The 23,942-nt window shown below is 31.2% G+C and overlaps 2 protein-coding genes across 3 annotated transcripts; one reads left to right on the forward strand and one right to left on the reverse strand.

Moving 5' to 3' along the window:
* Positions 1–6,882: 6,882 nt before the first annotated feature.
* LOC120209857 lies at positions 6,883–8,405 on the forward strand. 2 transcript variants are annotated; one of them, XM_039208747.1, is made up of 2 exons: positions 6,883–7,713; positions 7,828–8,405. In XM_039208747.1, exons 1-2 carry the CDS (start codon positions 7,560–7,562, stop codon positions 8,139–8,141), a joined length of 468 nt encoding a protein of 155 aa, XP_039064678.1. In that variant the 5' UTR covers positions 6,883–7,559; the 3' UTR covers positions 8,142–8,405. Both variants share the same exon structure in this region; 1 of them encodes a protein (XP_039064678.1).
* A 7,533-nt stretch (positions 8,406–15,938) lies between these two features.
* LOC120209858 (trihelix transcription factor GT-3b-like) lies at positions 15,939–17,218 on the reverse strand. Its single transcript, XM_039208748.1, has 2 exons — positions 16,694–17,218; positions 15,939–16,604 (listed from the first exon to the last, which is right to left on the reverse strand). Exons 1-2 carry the CDS (start codon positions 17,000–17,002, stop codon positions 16,053–16,055), a joined length of 861 nt encoding a protein of 286 aa, XP_039064679.1. The 5' UTR covers positions 17,003–17,218; the 3' UTR covers positions 15,939–16,052.
* Between the last annotated feature and the right edge of the window lie 6,724 nt (positions 17,219–23,942).

Genomic DNA, 23,942 nt, shown 5'->3' on the forward strand with positions numbered 1-23,942 from the left:
ATCCTTTATCTTTTGATTTTAAAATAACTTAAGTTTTCCGTAAGCTTAGTTATCATCTAATGATCATAACCCAACCTTAAATTAACCAGAAATTATCTAAATAGAAAACTCACCTTTGAGCTTGGAGATACGGGAGGAGAGGAAGAAGAAGAAGGAAGAATAAGTTCTGGAGAATCTTTCCTTCCCACGTGGTTCCCTTATCTTATAAAGAGAAATAAAAATCTTCCTTGTCAAATGGCCATTTGCCCTTTAATTCCTTAATAATTACTAGCAATTTCAGGAAATATTTCAGGTAAATGAACTATTCAATTCTTCTACTTTAGTCACCAAGTTTTGAAACTTTATAATTTGGTCACTAACCTGATATTGAGGATGTTACAGCATGTGTTATAGAATTTAAAGGATCATGGGAAAAATACTAGCCACTTGCTGAATTTGCGTACAACAATAGTTACTAATCAGTATTAAAATGGCTCCCTATGAGGCTTTGTATGGGAGAAATCGTACCTTTGAATTGGTATGAACTTAAGGATCGAGAAGTCTTGGTCCTGAATTGATTTAGGAAGTAGAAAAGAAAGTGCAAGTGATCCAAAGTAATCTCAAAGCAGTAGCTGATAGACAGAAATCGTATGCAGACTTAAAAAGAAAAGGAATGAGTTCAAGTCAGAGATAAAGTGTTTTTAAAAGTGTCTCCATGGAAGAAGGTTTTGAGGTTTGGCCGAAGAGGAAAATTGAGTTCTCGGTTCATTGGACCTTACGAGATCGTAAAGAGAGTTGGACAGTGGCATATCAACTAGCGCTGCCACCTGAAATGGAGAAAATCCATGATGTATTCATGTCTCAATGCTTTAGAAATATCGGTTTGATTCCTCTCACATTGTGACTCCAGAAGAGATCGAGATTCAACCGGATTTGATGTATGAGGAAGAACCAGTTCTAATCATAGCTCATGAGATTAAACAACTAAGAAAAAAGACTATTCCATTAGTTAAATTCTTGTGGAGGAATCACAAGATAGAGGAAGCAACGTGGGAACGTGAAGATATATGAGGAACCAATACCCCCATCTTTGCACAATGAAAATTGAGGACGAATTTTCTTAAAGGGGTAGATTGTAACATCCTCAATACTGGGTTAGTGACAAAATTGTAAAGTTATGGAATTTGGTACTTAAAGTAGAATAATTGATTAGTTTAAGGACTTGTATGAAAATATTGTGTAGGATCAAATTTCAAAGAACGAAGAATGAAAGGACAACATGGTCATTTTGTTAGTAAATAATTAAATTTGGTTAGATATATATGGAGGTCACGTGTATGAGAGGAAGCAAATATCCAAGCTTCCAGACAACTCTTCTCCTCCTTTCTTCTTTGTGCATGTGAGCCAAGGTAAAGGTAAGAATTCTTATTAGTTGATTAATAGTTGAGATTTAAGTTGGTTTTGATCATTCGACGATAATTAAGCTTAGGGAAAGCTTAATTTATATTAAAACAACAAGATAAAGGGTGTAGGAAGAATTACAGGTTAGGAGTTATTGAATGAAATTTTGAAATAAAGTTCATAATGAGAATTGTAAGTTGAATTTGACTTGTCACCAACTTGATTAAGGAAATGAAGTGTTAGAATTAGATTTATAACATGTTGGAATTTGAGTGAGATTCTTGAATTCTACGTGGAGGATTGGATTTTTAAGTTTAAGATGTATTTAATGGGTATAAATTAGTTTAAGTAGGTGTATGCAAGTTAGAGATATTAAAGGAGGTGAAATATGAAGTGTTGAGCTAAAATGAAGCAAATTTCGTGCTCAAAATGAAATTTCTAGGCAAGGGTATCGGTACCCTATGAAGGTGTATCGATACCCCTTGAACGAAAAAAATAACAGAATGCAATAAAGGTATCGATATCCTATAGGGGGTATCGATACCCCCTTAAGATGAAATTTTCAGATTGTTGTAGGGGTACTGATACCTAGGGTATCGATACCTATTATAATAAGAATGGAAATTACCTTTCCTTTAGCTTAAGAATTGGAAGATTAGAGTATACAATTGGATTACTAATATCTATAAATGTATAATTATGTAGATAGTGAACGTAAGCTTGTTCCGAAACAATCGAAGGATTAGGATCGAGTCAAATCAAGCAAGGCTAAGGTGAGTGCATATCCTAGAGAATTGAATTGAGATAAGGCTTGCGATAAGTCTATCTCTATAATTAAGTTTATGATTTCATATTCATGTACATGCATAATATATATGTGTTAATGTTATAGTGATGCCATGCATAATTCATTCATGATTAACATGATATTATATGAATGAATGACATTATTAGAGAATCCTTCTAGGTATGAAATAATGGAAATAATCATATGAAGTGACTTATGTGTTTACATGGACAATGATGAAAGAGATATGAAATGAGAAAGGTATTGGTAATTAAGCCCATGTTATTTATATGAGAGCTGTAGGTAATTGGCATGTCAAGAGTCGAGGGATTATAGTGGTCCTTCGGGATATAGTGGTCATTCGGGACATAGTGGTCATTCGGGACATAGTGGTCATTCGGACATAGTGGTCATTCGGGACAAATATTCATGCCCCTAGTGGGATTTTATTCGAGTTGTGGTCATAGCATTGTGCAAAACCTCAGTGTACTCGCGTACCTTCTGTTCTCAATAAAGTACATGGGCATTCAAAGATAAATTAAAAGAAAACTCTTATGACACATAATTGTTCATTCATGCATATCATACTTATATGTCATAATGGGATATCTACAGGTGCATTGCAATGTCTTAGTGGATTGATAGTAGTGTGTATTCATGATATTATTGTTGTATGCTTATTTTATGCCTCACTAAGTCTGTGACTTAGCGTGTAAGTGATTTATACGTAGGTACCAAGAATTCAGAATAGCAAAAATAGGGGTGACAAGAACGACATCATTGCTAGAAGATCATATCAGAAGTAACTAAGAAAGTATGTATTTTGATTGTGTATATTGTGTTGGCTTGTAAGAAAAGTGTTAGTTACGAATGCTCTGATCGAATTGTCTTGTTTTGGTTAACTTATGTAAAGTAACAATGTTATTTTAATGAAAGTTTTAAATTTTCTTGTTTTTCGTCAAGAGTCAAAGTTTGAAAAGTCAATGTGACACCTCAGACTCGTATCCGGGTCGGGTACGGGTTGGGGGTGTTACAAAAAGGGATTAAATTTTAACTTGACCCTTGAATTTTAGATAAAATACTAATTTAATCCTTAAATCCAGTCAACGTTCATGTTATCGAATGATGCTAATCACCTTTGTTGATCAACGTCGACTGTCGTCATCAATCATCGTTGATCGTCCTCGCTAATGATAGTTACACCCCAAAATTTTCAATTCCCTTCTTTTTTTACTTTCTAGGCATGAATTTAATGTTTATTTCAATAAAAAAAAATATCTCGAACTTTATAAACGTAGTCTAGAACCCTTTAATTATTATTTTTGTTAAAATAAGTCTTTAAACTAGTATATGTAATCATTCTAAGTTATAAACTTATTTTTATAGGATGATTTATAAACTTATTTTTATCAAAAAATAGTTTAAGGACTTAAGATAAAAAAAACATAATTTAAGGGATTTTTTTAGTTTAAGCCAAAAAGTAAATACATGTTTTTTCTATAAATAAACACATTATTGTATATAATTTATGATAATTTGGTGAATGTATTTGTGTGTTAGATGGTTAATTTATATTAATGCATCTGTAGCATGGTAGTTAATAGTTAAATTCTAATATATATGCATATAGATACAATAATACTTTGTGCATAAGATTCTTTTTTAATAATATCGGATAATTATAAGAGTGATATATGTTCGGCTTGTTCAGGGTAGACATGTCAACCATGAAATCCGAATTGCTTTATATTAGTTGTTCATTTTACTATTGGTGTCTATCCTGAATTTTTTTTTTGATAAATAAAAATTTTATTACCCAAAGAAAAGTCAAAATACAAAGCAAAAACAACCAATCACCAATCACAAAACATTTACAGCCTACTTACAAAAAGAATGATCGGTTAAGCTATACCCCAAGCATTACAAAGATTGATATTAATACTATCTAAACGGTTAATATTCTTTCCTCGAAGTTTTATATTATTAATATATATGTGTTTACCCTCAAAAATATTTTTTGATCCATCACTGTGCATATATATACAGACACAAACAAACATGAAATCTCTAAAATAAATAATATTTTTTTTATCGAAGTCTCAATAACTCTACGCATAAAATGTTAAATGTGCAAATGTTTATTTGGTAAGTTTGTAAAGAAGTATGAACATTGTGTTGCTAATACGAATGAAGTACATGTTTAATAGACTTTTCTAATGGGTATTAGTAAGCTAAGTAATTTGTATGGAGATGATCAATGATTGAAAATTTGTCTGTATAACGAGAAATCTGTACGATATGAACTTATATGCGATTTATTTATTGAACAAATAATGTATGTTTAGTGATTTTAAATATTTGAATTATATTTAAAAAATAGTTTAAGAGTTATTGTTGTTCCTGTAATAAACTCAATTTATCAATTTTATATCTATCGTTTTTTTATTAATTTAGTCATCGAAGTTGTTTAGAATGTTTATCCTAACCCTCAAAGTCCGTTTTAACTAACAGTTCGTTAGTTTATGCGTTTATCAACAACAATGATTTTTAAATTAGTCAATATTACAAATGTGACTTGATGATGACGTGACAATATAAAAAAATAAATAAAATATTTATTAAATATAACAGTTAGAAAAAATCCCCAAAATTTTGACCTAATCCTTAATCTTATTGAAATAAATAATATTATTTTGGAAATTATTCTAATCATTGTGTTTAATAAAATATTTTAACCTAATCACTTAATCCAAAGACGCATAAGCCTCACAGTTCTGTTAGTTAAAACGGTCAACAGACTCCAAGGGTTAAGATTCATCTTAAACAACTTCGATGGCTAAACTGATGCAAGAAAACGATAGAGAAATTGAATTTACTATATAACAACAGTAACTCTTAAGCCTTAAAATGTTATTTACGACTTAAGAATATATTTGAAGTATTTCTTGAAATTTAAGAAAATCATTTTTATACTTTGAAACCTAAACTTCAGTTTGAAATAAATTAAAAATTAAAATTCTAGAATACATTTTCACTTTCGAACTTAAGGTTGGGTTTCGAAGCCTAATTTTAGGTTTCGATACCCAAAATTCTTTAATTTGAAAAAAGCTCCATTTAAAACTTTTTTTATATTACGGAATGTTTTATAATCCTCACATCTGATAAGTTAAATAATATAGTCCTTCAAATGATAATTGAACTATGTTCCTATGATTAGATGTTTATTTAATTTAAAATCAATTAATATATTTTTCTTGACAATTAGTATGATATATTTATTTCAATTGAAGTAAAATTTTAGTGCTTATTGATTTTTGTCAATATGCCTGAAATTCTTTAAAATGTTTTTGGTATTTTATTCCAATTTAGTTATGTACTTTTTAAAGTAGTTTGATTAAGATGGATAAGTGTCTTATAATATCTTCATATCTTTAAAATTCTAGCGAAAGTTGAACGCATCTACCATAGCCTTTAGATTGCGGATTTTACTTTTCGATTAGATCTTCTTTTGTAATATATTTTGGAGTCAATAAGTTAGAATAATTTAGAGTCGAAATGTTAAAATTTTGGACCCATTTAAGTGTTATAAGAATTCTTTGGTATATGGACATGCATTGTAGGGTTGTTCATCTCTCCTCAAGGTTTCGTTAGAATATTAACGTCTATTCTTCGTTTTATTTTCCTATTGGCTTTTAAGATTTCGTTCTGATTAATTCGAACTGATCTAGATCGCATATATAATTTTGGTAGATGAGTCTCCTGACAGAGATTTTCTACATACACAAAGATGTAAACTCAATATTTATTTAAGCGATATCAAACTGCTTACCACTTGAACTAACATGTTGATAATATCTCTTAAAAACAAAAAGACATAAACTCGAAATTATTTAAATAATATCAAACTACTTACCACTTGAACCAATATTTTATAACAACTCTTCTTTTAAGATGTTGAAAATGAGACGAATATGAGCAAACGCATGTAATCAGTGTTTTGAAAACCGGACCAACCGGCCGGTTCAACGGGAACCGCTGCTTGTCCGGTTTATTTTACAAACCGGTTCTAGTGAACCCAAGGAACCGTTCAAACCGGCTTTGAACCGTTCGAACCGGCTTTGAACCGCTTGAGCCGGACCGGACCGTGAACCGGTTCAACCTAAATTTTTTATTTTTTATTAAATTTTTGGATTTTATTTAATTTTTTAAATAATTGATGTCGTCGGTTCTTACGATCGGTCTGACCAATTCGACCGATAAACCAATGAATCGACATAATCGATTCGTGACTGATCCAGTTGCTGACGATCCGGTTTTAAAACCATGCATGTAATCCGTGTTGTGATGAAGGACCAGAGTCGGTGGGTTGCGTCAAAAAGAGTCGAACACCAATTTGAACATCATCAAAGTCCACAACTTCGGCTGTCCAAACTCCTTTCTCTACATCTTTTTAATGATAAAAAATATGCCTAAATGTCCACACTGGTCCCCCCTCTTTGTAATCTAAACTAATCGACTCTTTTACATCATGGCGCGTAGCCTTAGCTTGTCTTAAATGCACTTAATCCTTCACTCTATACGCGAGATAGTCGCGCGTAGGTCTACCATTTGTCTTAATTTTTATTACATGAATTTCAACGACAAACCCTCCTGTCTAAGATATAAAGACCCACCTTTCTTCCTCAAAAATCATACTCATTTGTGTACGATTCAAACACAAAGCTCGCCCCTGTTTTCTTTTCTACTGTTGATTTGCTGACTGTATGTGAACCATTCTTTTTAGCAGCAGCATCTCACTATCCTACAGCCAAATCTCTGCTTCGTAGTTCTTACTAACCATGAGTGACACAAAAAGATCCATCTCTGGGTGTTTTTCATCCGTTTTGCGACGGATTCTTTGTTCGGAGAATCCTCAGACACACCCCTCGGGTTGCATTGTGGGGTCAAACACCATAGATGAAGTGGCCATGGTTCAAGTTCCAGGTTCTGAAAGTGGTCCTGGAATTGTGGCGAGGTTGATGGGGCTAGACTCATTGCCAGAAAACGACTGGATTCACAAAGGTAAAATTTCAGGCCCTGTTACCCGGAGCAGGTCTGTAAATTTCATGGATTACATGCTGGAGTTTGATCATTTAACACAAGCCAAACACCGTCGTGTCAAAACATCGTCTTCGTTTCGCGAGGTGCCGCAAGTATTCCGGCATAATCAGAGACAAGAATTCTTGGTTGTGTACTTGAACAATGAGGTTAAAAACAATGAAGCGGTAGGGCTTAGGCCAAGGAAATCAGAGAAAGGAGACGGATCGGGTACTAAGCAGCTAAGCAAAAGGACAACGTGAGAGACAAAGTAGCTTGTAAGAAACAGATTCGAGAGAAAAACAAGAAGATATCTATGCTTAAAAATGAATCAAGGGGAGTTACTGGTAAACATTCAAAGGAAATACCTGTGATGACAAGGAAGAAGAAGAAGAGCCAACGCCCAGTTAAAAAAATCGACTTCTCTGAACACCCATTTTCTGTCCTGCATGTAAATGACGGCATCTCAGGTTTCGGTTATAAATTTCATTTGCTTCTTTTTTTTTTTTACAAGTTTTGAAGCTAATTCTGTACATTTCATTGCCATCTAACTTGAGTAAATGTCCAAATTTTTCTCACATAAGATTCAAGGTTGTTGGAACTGAAATCGAAGAAGAAATGCTCATCAAAGTCGGTGAAACACGACTCCCCCACTAGGGATATTAATGCTTGCACTCCAATTGCTGATAAGTCAACGGATATGGAGGAAACTGGGTATTACATGGAGTTGATTGATAAGCTTAGCAAGCTGACAGAGGAAGATATTAAATTCGCAAACTGGGAAACCAAGAAAGTTTTCACGTTTCAAGAGATTTGTGCAGAGTTTGGGGAGCAAATACTTGATATCATGATGCACCAGGTAGCTGATGAACTTTGTGGGATTTCACCTAACATGTAAATTTGTGCAAAGAAAAAAAAAGCATTTTTTGTCACTGGTACACTCGTCTCTGCAACAAGATTGCAGCAAGATTCTAGTGTCGTGTGGCTTGGGAATGTGTAGGAACAACACGATGCATGTTCAGCAAATGTTGATGCTTTTTTGTAATAAAAAATACTAGTAGCAGATTTAATGGGGGAGAATTCTTCTCTGTAAACGTACATGGGCTTTCGTTCTGCAGCTTTAAGAAGAGAATGTACGTTTCCCAGTGTTCATTGATGTTGAGTTAGGTTTGGATTTGAGAATTATTTGTATGTATTGAAAACTATTTGGGGTTGGGGTTTGCTTTGTAAAGGCTTCTAGCGTTGGATTCTGCTATTTTGAGCAGGGAATGGGATGCGAATGTCCATTGTCATTGCAGAAAGTAATAGAAAAATCACCTACGTATAATCAATTTATTTTAGAATTTCAAGCATATTAAAATATACAAATTTGTTCAATATATCATATCGACTCATTTGGATATTGTCACAGTTTTTTTAATCTTATAATGAAGTCAAAATATTATCTTTGTCATGTAAGAAGGAAATATCTTATCTAGGGATGGCAACTCAACCCGAATCCGATGGGTTCCGACCCGACCCGACCCGACCCGATCGGGTCGGATTTTTTTAAAAAAATTTCGGGGTCGGGTCGGGTCGGGTTTTTTTTTAAATGTACTGTTCGGGTCGGGTCGGGTTTAGGGTAAAAAAAATCCGACCCGACCCGACCCGAAAATATATATAATTTTATCTTATATATTTAGGGATAATTACAATAATATCCCTCCATATATAATTTTTTTCAATTAAGTCATTGTTTTCATTGAATTAAATTTTTTTTTTATTATTTCGGGTCGGGTCGGGTCGGGTTTCTAAGTCATATATTCGGGTCGGGTCGGGTCGGGTGAAACATTAATTTTGTCGGGTCGGGTCACAGGTGGAAAACCCTTTCTTCTCGGGTGGGTCGGGTGGCCCAAAAACCCGACCCAACCCGACCCATTGCCATCCCTAATCTTATCTTAATCACACATCTAATCATATAATTTTGAGTAAAGTTCATAAATGGTTCATTGACTATAGAGAGCTATTTTGTTGAATTTCCGGTTATTAGAACTTATAAAATATTCCCGACTATAGAGAGTTGTTTTGTTGAGTCCCTCGACTATTAAAAGTTATAAAATGGTCACTTGACTATTCATTATGTTCCAAACTTTTCATTTTCGGTTGAAAAATTGACTGCAGTCTGAATTTGATGTTAACCTGATGATTGAGATATGATAAAATATGATCTCATAATCTCAAACGACTATCGTAACTCAGTTATCATGTTAACATTCAACTCATATTGTTGTCAATTTTGTGACGGAAAAAAACGAGTTTGGAACATAATAATATTCAACTTCCAATATCAAAATCACAACGATATCACTTAAGTAGGTATCGAGTTTGAGGTCTTGTGTACATAGAATTTTTTTTAAAGATTAATCTACCAAAATTAAATGTGTAACGCAAATTAATCCGAATTAAATACAATTCTAAAAAATGAGGAGTATAACAAAAATTACAACGATATCAAGTCCAAGAATCATATATCCTATTATAACTATAAAAATTGTTATAACTTTCACAAAACAATACAATAACACAAAACTAGAGATTGGACATAATAAATAAAACAATGTAATTAATATTTGTTATAATCATAGTATGGTTGATATTTGGACCTACTCTATCACATACGCGTTGGAGTTTCTTCTGGTGTGGCTTAGGGGTCCTAGACTAGGGTGTTGTAGGCTCATGGGCCAGGGTTTCTGTTTGGACTTGGCTGGCCTTTGTTTGGGTTGGATCCCTCGTCCCACTGTATATATCATATATATATATATATATATAAGAAAAAATATAAAGAAATATATATATATATATATATATATATATATTTGTATATAATTATAAAAATTATTTAAATTAGAATCAAATAGTATCATAATAGTAAAAATATTTACAATTAATATTAAATATAGACTCGAAAACTTGACCCAACTTAAATATAAAAAAAATGAAATCAATTTTAAATTATAAAATAAGATTAATCAATTTGAATAACTTAAAATTTTTGACTCGACTATACTTAACAGAACGCTCACGCCTAATGTCAAATACTTTTTTTTATTAAATAAAGTGTTTTTATTTAACTCGTGGTTTATAATTAAAATCAGTTATTATAAGTATTAAATTTAATAATTCGTTTAATTAAAATTAAAAAATAGTTTAACCGCACGTAAATAAAATTTTGAATTTCAAAACTTTAAAAATATCAAAATCTTATCTCATTGATTATTTAATAGTGTTTACAGATATATAATTATATATTAATGAACCAAAATAAATAATATTATTATTGAAATAATAATAAAAAGGGTAGAGGATGGTCCAATAGTTTGACCAACTCATAAAATTACAAGGAAGAAAGGAGCAAAAGTCAGCCCAAGTTCCTAAATTAAAAATTTTTACGTTTCATTCAAGACAGAATCAATTGAGCTTTTGGATGGTGCAATATCTGATTAAAGTAGTAAATAATCATTCATTCCCATTTGAATTGGACCCACCACCATATTAAATAATAATAAAATCACTCTTGACACATTTTCCTTGATTTGTAGGGTCACCGGCTTCCATTTTATTTTTTCATTAACTTTATAATATCATTAATCGATTTAGATAATCTCAAATTATCTCGTTTTGGACAAACTAATCAAGAACAGGCAGGATTTCCTTGATCTGATAAAATTGTTCTTTTAAATTTCTCAAAATTGTAAAGTCATTATTAATATGAAGATCAAAATAGAAATATCAAATCAATTAGAGTAAAAACAATGAAGTTGAGAATAATTAACACCCACAATCCTTAATAATGTTCATCCAATTAACAGTTTGAAGAAGTAGATAAGAGAGAGAGAAAAACAAAAGAAAAAAAGAGGGTTGTTGTTGACTTAATAGATAATTCTACTATACGACAACTTAATATAAGACTAAGGAAATATGTAACCGGAAGTATTAATATTTTTTTAATATTTACAGTAGAACGCTATCTAAAATGTTAATTTTATTACCTAATATGTTAATCTTTTAACTTTTTTGACTGCAACCGAAAATATTATTTTCTCTATAACATTTCCTATTACAATCGAAAACATTAAAAATATAGAAAAGAAAAAAAGTTGTTGAATCTTATTGCATCGGGATCGGTATGTAATAATTGTGGTTTGTGTAGAATCTTACTTTCTCCACTTACATTATGTTTTGTGACCCTTGATGTGATTGTTACTAATAGCTAAGTAATATTACTTTTTTTAATAGAATTCATAAGTTATCTGAATAACTAAATGTTGTTTTTAAAGATTTTGAGTGTGGGTAATTACATTTATAATGTGTTTATACGTCATTAATGATTAATTTTTTTTAAAAAAATATTATTTTATAATCACTTTAAAAAATATTAGTATAATAATTTTGTGTCCGAGGGTTGCTTAATTGCTTCATCACTAATCCATTTTCTTTTACTTTTTTATTCTCCTTCATCGAGATCTTTCTCGTATCTTAAGCTTCAAAAGTTTGGTTCTGAGTTTTAAAAAATGAAATGTAAAAGTATAAATTGAATAAATTTATTAAGTAGTCTTAATGGTTAAAGAAAATATTATTATTTTTAAAGATTTTGAGTTCTAGTAGTTGCATATACAAAGAGCAAAAATACATAAAATTCTCTTGCACTCTCAATATTCGATATATACATATCAAAGAATCATATGTGTCCCAAAATATCTTCTAATATCCCTACAAAACTCATCTATGTAATGATACCCCAAAGTTACATAGGTCACAAGAATGATTATATCTCTAAAAAAAAAATTCTCTCTCAAAATTATAAAAAATTAATACCTACTTTATATTTATAGAAAAAACAAAACTGGTCATCAAAAACCCTTACTCCATAAAAATTTTCATCTTAATAAATTTAATCATCAAATAATATTTAATTATTAGAATAATTATAAAACTCAATTTAATTATCTGTTAAAATTTAAGTCAATATATAACAATTATTATAAAAGTTAAGCTCGATCTAATAGAAGAAGTAAAATTCGTAACAATAGATGTATAAACTGAAAAGGTTAAGAAATTTGAAGTTTGAGGAAATTATATAATAAAAACAGTAGCTACGATTTTAGTTATCTATTTCGTGGTTTTAGGTATAATGCCAAAAAGAACCTTCAAATTTATCAAAATGATCATTTTGATCTCAATTCTTTCTTCTTCTTCTTTCTTTTGAGCATTTTAGTCTCGTCGTTCCACTTTGAGGTAAAAAACTACATCTATAGACTAAAATCATTAGTTAACACACATTTAACGCTCCAAAATATAAACATTTTTAATCTAAAATAAAATGTTGAGGGCTAAAATGTCCCATGAAAAACAAGAGACAAAACAATTATTCTATCAAATGTTAAGGATCTTTTTACTCTAAAATGAAACATTGAGTATCAAAATATTATAAAAAAATAAAATAGAGGGCAAAATGGTTATTTTAATAAACATTAGAAGCTACTTTTGGTTTATATCTTTATTAGATAGAATTCTATAAATTGAGTTCTCTTAAATTAATTTTTTAATTAAAAATATATTTTTCGTTAACTTTTTATGTAAATGATCGATAACTTAATATATAAATTTTATTTATAAGTTCCTTCTATAGAATTTTCTTAAAGAAAAATGTTCAATTGAATTTATTAAATAGTGTTGGTGATTAAAATGAGTATAATTTTTGAAATTATGAGTTCGAGCAACTGCGTTTACAGAACATGTATTGTCAATGATTTAGAAATATTATTAACGTATACTATCTTATAATCACTTTATACCATTAAAAACGGTTCAATTTCATTCTTTCAAAAAAATGCTCAAAATAAAAAAAAAATGAATTAAAATTCAATACTCCATAATTAATTGAATTAAAATCATATTTTAACTTAGGATGTAAAGTTTTGTTTTCTACTGCAGCCATTTCTTAGAAGTATTAAAATCTGGTCAAACAAGAATTTGGTTCATGTGGTTGCGATATGTACGGATTAAGCTGGCCTTCACATGCAAAACAACATTTCAAAGAATAATAGTCAACTTGGAATAAGGGGGAAAACACAAGGAGAATAAGTTGGTAATTCATGAAAAAACAGGTTATATAATTTGAATCTAATAAAAAAATATAATACATATTTTTGGTAAGATAATCAAAATCCCCATGGAACATGCTTTTCATTTAATTAATTCAAATAAAATAATGGTGTATTTCATGCCATTGACATCTTGTTCATTGATAAGATCCAAGTTCAAGGTTTGAGTTACTATAACTGTGATAATATATATGGGATTCAAGGGACCACCGATGACTTGAGTTAGCTGAGAAGCCAAATCTGAAGCTGACTGAAAATTTACACCTACTATTTTATATCTTAAGTTTTCTGCTCACATATCCATGCACGAGACATAATATATATATATATATATATATACCCGTCGGTGAATTTTATATCTCTGTTTCTCCTATGAGAAAACACGGTTATAGCGATAGCTGTCTAGCAAAGATGAAGCTTCTTTTTGTTGTATTTTTACCTGTTTCTGTATGTTTTCAAATCATATCTGAATCTATAGGTGTATTAAGCAGACGATGAAATTGTACGAAACATGATTGTCTTCAATATCCAATCCAGAACGGTAATAAGTCAATTCATTTGAAAATCAAATCGGCAAACATTATCCAAAACTAGAAAAAGCTGTTTTGCAATAACTAGAAAATATTGATGTAAAAAAAAGCTGTTTTGCAATAACTAGAAAATATATCATCAGTATTAGTATCAAGTGGGTTTGCAATAGGAACTGTAATTTACAAAACTAGTTGTCGACAAAAAGCCATAACTCATGCACGAGTCCCCAACTAATGAATGACTTCTGCAAGCAATAAGGGAGAAAAAGTGCTATGTGAATAAAGAGAGGCAAAACTCCAGCAGACAAATATGTGGTGCCATCACATGAGGACTCATAGCTTGCTTTCACACTTTTTCATATGCACTAAAATATTTCATTATTTCACTTGAAGACACTTTTTGCATGTAATGATCATTTAGCTACATTAAGCAATGTTTCATAGTTCAATAGAAATTAAAAAAGTATAATATGTCATAAAGATTATTATCTTATACACCAACGGTTAAAAGAATTTCAGAAGTAGTGTTATAACATTATCATATATCTTATTTAAGGTGTAAGATTTAAGATTTATGAGTTACACTTTAGGTCTAAATATGACACATGAAAGTATTAGATCTCATTTGTAGAATATTTTATTTTTATTACTAGTGCATGGAGTAATAAACCTATCATAAATACATATAGATGGTAGATGAAATTCTTGTTCCTAGCTAATTACCTCATATTTATTATTTTCTCATGTTTGAAGATGCTAGCTAGCTAGGCAGTTGTAACATATATAAACCCTAGAAATCAACCCCACATACTTGATCCATCTGTTATCATTATCACTACCACTGACGCGCAAAATATATTTCACACGATGAGAATGAAATACTAAGTTAATTATTGTACAAAGATCCTCATATCGTTTTACTAGTTATATATATATAAGATTTGTTTTAATAATCTGACGTGATTATAAGGTAATATATGTTCAGAACTTTCTTAACTAGTTGGCAACGTACACATATCTTGTAGATGCAACTACTCGAACCCAAGACCCTCTAAGGAGAATAACATTTTCTTTTATTACTGAAGCCACTTGATGAGTTCATGTATAAAAGATTTTTATGATAATATATACCTTAAAAAAACACATGCATGCATTTTAATTGAATGTAAAGTAATATGAATAATGAACGTATAATAGATAGCAAAGTTTGAAGTTAAATTTAGGTTCACATCACATGATACAAAGGAGGGCAAGAAATAATTCTTCTTCAATTATTTCTCATGGTGATAAATATGAACAAGGAAAGCTCGCATTGCAAGCCACCCAAACTCCATCAACTTAGTGTGAGACAGATACATCAGTTAGACAATGACTTAATTTAACAAGTATGAACATCAGAGAAATGAGGTTCATGTATAATCTATATATATATATATATATATATATATATATATATATATACTTGTCTAAGTTTAATATAGGATTTTTCAAGCTGGCACACAAGGTTACTAGACTAGTAGCAATTTAACAAATAAGCAAACCCGTTGATCTATAGTTAGAAATAGAATTAGCCGAACTTAACAAACAGGTTAAACTCGTTTCACCTAAGCTGCTAATTGAGATTCTTTGCCTGTTCTAGTTTTGCGTGGAGGGTAATCGTTTTAGAGAGGATGACTCATTTATGGTAACCTTCTTTATCACTCAATACTGGTTTACCCTACATGAACTCAACAGAAAAGGCATCACACACATATGGTAACCTTCTAATATGGGAAAAGTCATGCACATGATCAGCACATGTTTCGACATCCATTGCTTTTACTGTAATAAAACTTATGTTATTGATTGAGATCATGAATAACATGATGTGTTTTATTTCTTTAACGATATGCCTAGCCCTTGGAGTATTTAGTTTTTTATCCATGGTGGTTTGAGAATGTGCTTTCTTTGTCACCCTCTTCTGATGATAACATAATGACAATGAAGAAGATGAAAAAACAACACTATTTCTTTTATACTAGCAAAAGAACATATCGATTTCCTATATGTAGAAACAAGAGTTCTAGGACAAACCTCTCGAATAGAGCTTCATCTTTTGCTAAAACATTTGAATAAATAAAGACTTGTAGTAGTTCTCTACATGTGATGATCTTCTCTTCTGAGCTTGTTTAACAGTGCTGTGATAAGGGCATCTCGTTTCTCAGCCCTAGCTTCTTCGCTTATTCTTCTTTGCTCTTCCCTTTCGTACCATCTCCGGTCCATTAATAACCTTTCGTTCTCTAATGCTTCCATCTTCTTCCTCCATTCCATCTCCTTCGATCTCCTCTCGGTTTCCCTCGCCTCGAACGCTTCCCTCCATTGCATTTCCATCTCCATTTGTTGCCTCATGAAATCTTCTAGAATCTCCTTTATGCTATTAGTACTATTCCCGCTTGTACTTCCTGCTGCACCACTGGCTTTGCCTTGCTTCTTCTTTCTAACGCTACTCTTTTCTAACTCCTTTTCCTCCATGATATCTTCTTCCTCGTCCGAAGATAACTGCACCGCCGCCTTCCGTTTCAACCCGGTCGCCCCTCCTTCGGTTTCTGACAACATCATGCTTTGCATCCTTGCCGAGAGTATGGCTTGCAACTCATTGTAAAATGGGAACTGTTGCCGCATAGCTTCTTCTTCCATCATTTCACATCCCTGTGCGAATGTTACAGATATAAAAATAGGGTTTTCAAAATACATATATACGTATTAGGTAAACGAAACAGAGAAATAAAAAGGGTTACCTTGTAACGAGTGAAAAGGTTTTTCCACTTGCACTTGCACTGTTCAGCGCTGCGATTATAACCCATTTCCCTCATCCGGGTAGAGATAACTTCCCAAAGCAGCTTGTTCCTCTTGGTCTCCAAGAAACTCCGATCCAGCTCTGCTCTGATCGTGAGGAAATCCTTCGTTTCTTGAAGACTCCATTGAGGGAATCTATCGGCATCGACGCTAACACTGCTGGTAGGTTGTTGATGATGATATTGGTACTGCTGTTGAAGATGTTGTTGTTGTTGTTGATGATGATGATGATGGTGAGGGTGTCCTTCCATTACAAGTAATCACACGCAGAAAGGATTAGTTTTTGTTTTGCAGCCACCAAAAGGATTGTTGAATCTGAAAAGAGATGGATGTTTGAAAGAAAGAAGAAAAGTTGGATAGAGGAAGAGAAAGGATTTATATGGAGATGGTGTGAACAACAAGTGTGAACCCTCGAGAAAGAAAGGAAAAATCCTGAAGAAACCTAAAAAAAAAAAGAGAAAGGACAAAGAGATTTGCTATACGCTTAGGTGTCATAAAGAGTTTATTTATTAATTATCGTTCAAATTCAAGAAAATGAAATGGGAGAAATTCTTCTTCTTTTTTCCTCTATCTTTCTACGCGGAATCTCATTCTTCTTTTCATTTGTTTTTACAATTTGTTCCAGTTGCGTTCACTCCGCGTCAGGCTGACGGTCCACAAAGTCTCACTGCTGATGCCTCATGGACTGCTGGTGGGCCTTCTTTTTCTGCAACCGCTCATACAATTTTATTTCTTTCTTTGTTTACATTTTGTATTATAACTAATATAGGTCTAATTATAGTTAATATATTTATATTATTGAAATTTTATTCATTAAAAAATATAGTATATGTCAGAGACTATCCTAAAATTCGGGTCAATAGTTTGAGTCAGTAATCGAGTAATTTTCGGGATTTTTTTATAAAAATATTATTTTTGGATTTATAAATTTAAAATTTTATTATTAAGTGTTTAAATAATTTTGGAATATTAAATATTAATTTTAATATTATAAAATAGATTTATTAAAGTGACTAAATTGCATGATTTTAAAATAATGATTTTAGTGACCAAATTGTAAAGGATCAAAATATCAAAATCTATGGAGTTAATTTTACCAAGACTTGTAATTCATTCATCTTCCCTCCATTTTTAACAATGAACTTCATCTCTCTTTTGCCTTAATCCTTAGCTGCATTCATTCTCGCAAATCTTTTCATTTGTAACTTCATCTTTCATTTCTTTTCATTCTCTCCATCCAAACATAATTGTAATTCTCTCAAATTCTCTTAGAAATCTCTCCCATGGCCAAAGCTTTCCCTCTCCATTGGCTTCCATTTGCTTGCTGAGTTTTTTTTTTCCTTCTTGATTTTCTCTTCCGATCATCATGCTTCATCTTCATCTCCATTGTCTCCCTTTGCCTACTTTCGTTTCGTTGGTGTTACCATTGTTGATCTTCTTCTTGATTTCTTCCATCTTCATCTTTTTTTCATCAATTCCAACAATGTTGATGTTGTTGTTAATTGACGCTCTTCAAAAGTGGTTCATGTTCATGTGTACTCAAGAGATCATATGTTGCTATGTTCGTTAATTGAGTGTGTGGTGTGTTTAGACAAGTGACACTAAGTATCCCTAATATGTTAGACTCATAGGGTTATTATTGGTTAACACGGCCACGCAGCTCCAACACTGCTGTCTCCTTCATGCGACGCTTGGTTGGAGTCTGTAATGGTGTGGTTGTCACCCTCCCACTTTACCGACTTATGGTTGATATTTGGTTAGCGATTACATTTCAATGTCCACATATCATCATTGAGAATGGCGCCTCTAATTTGGTTCGCCAATTACTTAGTCAACGTATTGACATATCTGTGATGAGGTTTTATCTTGTGAAAACACGATAACTCACGGTGGATTTTCCTTGTATTGATATTTTCTACATCTGACGTAACGCCAGTTTTACCGTGCACGCTCTTGCTCGTTGTATTAAAATAAACAAGTTTTAACACAGTAAAATTATAATTAGGAGGAATAATGAATTGCCAACTCTCCATTATGAAGTGAATGGTAACGCTTTTTACACATTTTGCATGGATTTCCCAAAGATGCATTCAACTTACTATTTTAGTTTCGCAAATTTTGGTTTAATTTTTATTATTCATAAATTAATTATTGTTTTCGCATGGATCATCACAGTCACAGACGCGTTATTCAGTCATGTCCCACGTGTAGACGCTTCTCACAGTCGTACACGTGGAAGCATGCATGTGAAAGAGATCGGGACCCACTTGGCCTATGGTTCACACCTATAAGTCTAGTCTCCCCTTCTTCCCCAAGTAATTTTTAAATTTTCTGTCAAAATAAAACATATATGAAAATGAGTAGGAGAATTTTATAATTTGGTTTTTCTAATAAAGACCAGAGATGAATTCAAAGTCCAACATATTTTCTTATACGCTAGTCGAATGAACTTTGAAGTTTCAAATTTTAACCTTTTTTTTTGGCAACTAAAATAATTTGATCTCTTTTTAAAAATTTCAGTTAAACCTTAAGTTATATTATTTAGAATGATAGAGCAAGGAAAATATAAATTTAATAAATTTGAGGATGTTAGTTAATTTTAAAGACAAATTAAAATTAGAAAAGATCAAAATAATTTAAAAAAAATTAAATTTAGACTAAATCAAATTCCAATTTAATAATAAACATTCTTAACATTATTTTGACGCAAAATAATAATATTAGTCTTATATATAATAAATAACCACAAGCTTTTAAAATATCAAACATAAACTATCATAATTTTAAATATCTAAAGTGCGCCTCTAAAGTGAAACTTTAAAATATAAAATCCTAGCGTTTTCTTCCTCATATTTTCTATCCCGTCGTTGGTCTTTTTTTTTTCCCTCAAATTTTTGTTAGCGGGAGATTATGTGAGTTTTGGTGCTCGTTGTCGTTGTCGATATTTTTAATAATTCTTATTTTTTATTTTTAATAATTCTTATATGATATTGAGTGGTTAATTTTTTAATTATTATAGAAAATATCTCAATTATATATTTAATTTACAATTTTAATTATAATTTTAGATAAAATCTAGGACAATAGTAATTTTCCATCAACAATCATCAAAAGAAACATTGTCAAATTAAAGAAATAATGTGTACAAAAAAATCCCTAAAATGTTTTTCACTCTTGATTCTTGAACCAAGGGGCGGTGGTTGAAGTGGAAGAGCCTTTGACTTTGGGGCTGGAAACCCTTCAAAAATTACCACCTCCATTCCAAATTCATAGGTATAGAAAAAGGGTTGTTCAACGAGCGGCAATGGCCCCAATGCATATCTTACACGTCTAGTTTTGCCGATTTGCATAAGCAATAAAAAAGAAAACAAAACTGGTCAAATCCCATCGTCCGTGCTATTAGTTTATCCCTTTAATGCGGTGTTATTAAAATAATGGGACAATAAGACAATGAGATGCTGAAATGTTTTACCCATCTTGAAAGACGACAATTTAGATAACGTGGGATCCTAAAGCAAACCCTAAACAGCTTTAGCTTTAGCTTTAGTGTAGTAACGATATGCCTACCCACTTCAACTCATTTAATCACAGCTGATCAAGATTAAGTAAATTAATTAAATACTTTATGATAATTATAAAATAATATTTATTTATAATTTTTTAATTATTAAAAGCGCACATATACTCTGTAAATGTAATTTCCTCGAATCTTAAGAGAGAATGATATTATTTTTAACCCGTTAAACTATTAAATGAATAAAAAAAGAGAGTGTGGGTGTAGGGTCAGTGTAGGAATATCCGTGGTTAGGTTGTTGGAGATCCTGTGCAAATTCTTGTAAAGGGGCCCTTAGATCTCGAACTTATTTTCTGAAATAATAAAAAATTTATAGCTGTATTACACTGAGCAAACCCACTTGCATTGTTTTCCCAAAATAATTTTGCTTGTTAACAAGATTCAAACTTAGGATCAACAAAGTCATTGGCCCAATAATCTAATCACTGCTCTATACCTATTTTTCTTCTTCTTAATGACAACAACTGATAAATATATTCGATTTCGAGATTCATATTTTTTAAAACCCTACACCGTCGCACACTTTGCACACCTTCAATCACGCCCCTAAAAATATTAAGAAAGGGGATAGTACTCCTATATGCGTATGGAGAGAATTAATGAAGCTAAACGGTTATACCTCTTTTTAAGGTTCATAAAGGTTGTTAATGTGTATTGAATATTGTTAAAATATTATATTTGTTGACATGTGTTAATATAACTAAATTTTAAGTGGCCGTCTGGTACTTTTATAAACAGGAAGAAATCGATAGGGCAACAGTCTTGTAATGAAGACTGTCCTTTTGGTAGCTGCACATATACCTAATTTTTAAGATTGATAAAAGGATACTCCCAACTATGAAGGATGGTATATTTTTCGTTATATAAATTTTAAAAATACTATTTATAATATATATAAATTTCATTATTATTATTCTTTAGGATTTTATGTTCGAACCTCATAAATATTAGAACTGTGAAAGTACATATATTATTTTATATTTTAAAAAAATATTTGAATAAAAAATTGAACAAATATTATTATTAAAATATTTAAAAAATTGATAAATGCAATTAATTATGAAAGGACATTTTCTTCAGCCCGACAATGGTAGACGGATGATACATGGCTAGCTGGTACATATCGTACTCCACCAACTAGATTTGTCGACTCAAGTAAAAATCGATTGGTCTGACATTTTAATTAAAATAAAATGATGGTATTTTTTAAGAATTGATTCAAATCGGCTAGTCCATCTATGGGTATTGGTCGGGTTATATTGAATTTTTGGTTCACTCGATTCAACCCGAGAACAAGGAGTTATCCACTCAAAATCTGACCTGATCCAATTAAAACAAGATTTCACTCGACCCGAATCTGACCCGATATATAACTTAAAAAGTCGATCCGACCTAAAATAATAAAAAATAGTTTTATTCAATAAAAACAATGACTTAATAGAAAAAATAATATATAGAGGGATATTATTGTAATTATTTCTAAATATATAGGGTAAAATTATATATTTTTTTCGAGTCGAGTTGGGTATTTTTTACCTTAAACCCGAACCCAAACCGAACATCACATTTAAAAAAACCTGACCCAACTCTATTTTTTTAAATCCCGACCCGATCGAGTCGAATCGAGTCAGAATCTGTTGAGTTCGGATCCCATGCCCATCTCTAAATCCATTCGCTTGTCTATGCTTTAAATTTTTCTAAAGTAATTTCGGCCTAAATTTTGTTTTAAACTTTGGCCCAACTACAACCCAATTTAATGGATAATCCAACATTGAGAAGGTCTAATTCTAAATATGACCCTCAAAATGTTGGGAAAAGGTTAAGAATTAATGAAACATATTGAAACGTTATTTGGTACTCATGGGAGCGGGACAGAGCTAAAAAATTTACTTTAAAACTGTAAAATTTAAATATTATGCGAAAGAATTTTTCTTAAGTTGGTAAAAATAAATAACGAGTTTCAATTTATTTTTAAGAGCGTTAATTTTTTTTAAATATGTTATTTTTAATTTTTTAAATATTTTTTATATTAAATTTATAAAGATTTTTTTCTCTCAAATATGACGCCCCTCGTTATAAGTTGCCTTTACCCATGTATACTAATGATAAAAATAAAATAATAATATAAATTTTAATTATGGGTAAAGCATATAAAGGGTCCCTCGACTATAGGATGCTATTTTGTTAAGTCCTTTGATTATTAAAAGATACAAAATGGTTCATCGAATATAAGACGTTGTTTTGTTGAGTCCCCAACTATTAAAAGTTACAAAATGGTAACCTGACTATTCAAAAATTTCAAACTCGTCTTTTTTCGTTAAAAATTTAAAGGACGTTTGAGTTGGACGTTAACATGTTGATTGAGATATGATAAAATTACATTCTAATGATGTTTATTGACACTATTGTTGCTTTCAAGCATTAGCTCGACAACATAATGTAAACAGAGAGTTGATCTACAAAATACAACTCAAATGGTTCTATGATCAAATTTTATCATGTCCTAGTTAACATGTTAACATTCAACTAGACGACTACTAATTTTTTGACAGAAAAAGACACGTTTGGAACATATAAATAGTCAAGTCATCAGTTTCTAACTTTTAATAGTCGTATACTCAACAATGCAATGCCTTATATTTAGAGAACTATTTTGTAACTTTTAATAGTCAGGTGACTCAAGAAAGTAATGCCCTATCGTTGGGGGACTATTTGTGTACTTTACTTTTTAATTATTTGATTATAATTTTTTTTATCTTTCCTCATTCTCATATTTATGAGTTTCATTAGGGATGAGCATTTAACCCGAGCCCGAAGAGTTTCATTTAGAATAAAAAATATATAATCCGACCTGACCTAATATAATTTCAAAATATGTATAAAATATTTACAAAAATTCCATTATATATATTATTTATGTTTTGGTTCCATTTCATTTCCCCACACAACCTCATACGTCGTTCCTCCATCCTCTCCCTCTTTTTCTTTGTTATTCTTTTGTTTTTCATTTTCATTTATTGTTCTTCATTTTCCCTTCATTATCAAGAGTTTTATTTTTACTTTCACCATCATCAGCAACAATGGTCTGCCCGTCTCTTCCATCTCACTTTTACAACAATTTTTTTAAGAATTTATGAGGGTTTCAGAATCCGAAGGAAGATTCAAGTATTGCATGTATTATTTATGGATTAAATTTCTTCTCCTAGTTATATGTTTTGTTTTTTTGAAACTATTTTTAAAAAATCTTAGATTTTCTCGTAGTTTAACTTAATTTTCCATATTGCTTTATTTTTAAGTTTATTTGTATGTTTGTTTGGTTAATAATAAAGTTTAAAAAAAATGATGGAAATAGATGAGAAAATAAGAGAATTATAGGATTGACTGGGTAGAGTCGGATTGGATCGGATTTTCAGTTTCTGGTCGGATGACTAGTTGAGTGGAACCCTTCAAAATCAAAGGTGGATCGAATAACGAGTGGAAGACTTCTTGGGTTGGAGTTGGATAGGCCGAAAATTTGACGAACCCCAACCTATATCCATCCCTGAATATCATACATAAACTGTCTTTGTAATCCACAAAACCAGAGATTGGTCCTAGAATTGGTTCGTTGATCGGTT

Source organism: Hibiscus syriacus, unplaced genomic scaffold (assembly GCF_006381635.1).
Source record: "Hibiscus syriacus cultivar Baekdansim isolate YM2019G1 unplaced genomic scaffold, ASM638163v2 tig00020637_pilon, whole genome shotgun sequence".
NCBI lineage: Eukaryota > Viridiplantae > Streptophyta > Magnoliopsida > Malvales > Malvaceae > Hibiscus > Hibiscus syriacus.

Bases quoted from the DNA above. Each gene is read 5' to 3' on its own strand.
- LOC120209857 (XM_039208747.1), top strand. From the start codon at position 7,560: ATGCTTAAAAATGAATCAAGGGGAGTTACTGGTAAACATTCAAAGGAA. The intron at 7,714-7,827 runs GTTTCGGTTATA...TTCTCACATAAG, and splicing joins TGTAAATGACGGCATCTCAG to ATTCAAGGTTGTTGGAACTG.
- LOC120209858 (XM_039208748.1), bottom strand. From the start codon at position 17,002: ATGGAAGGACACCCTCACCATCATCATCATCATCAACAACAACAACAA. The intron at 16,605-16,693 runs GTAACCCTTTTT...ACATTCGCACAG, and splicing joins ACCTTTTCACTCGTTACAAG to GGATGTGAAATGATGGAAGA.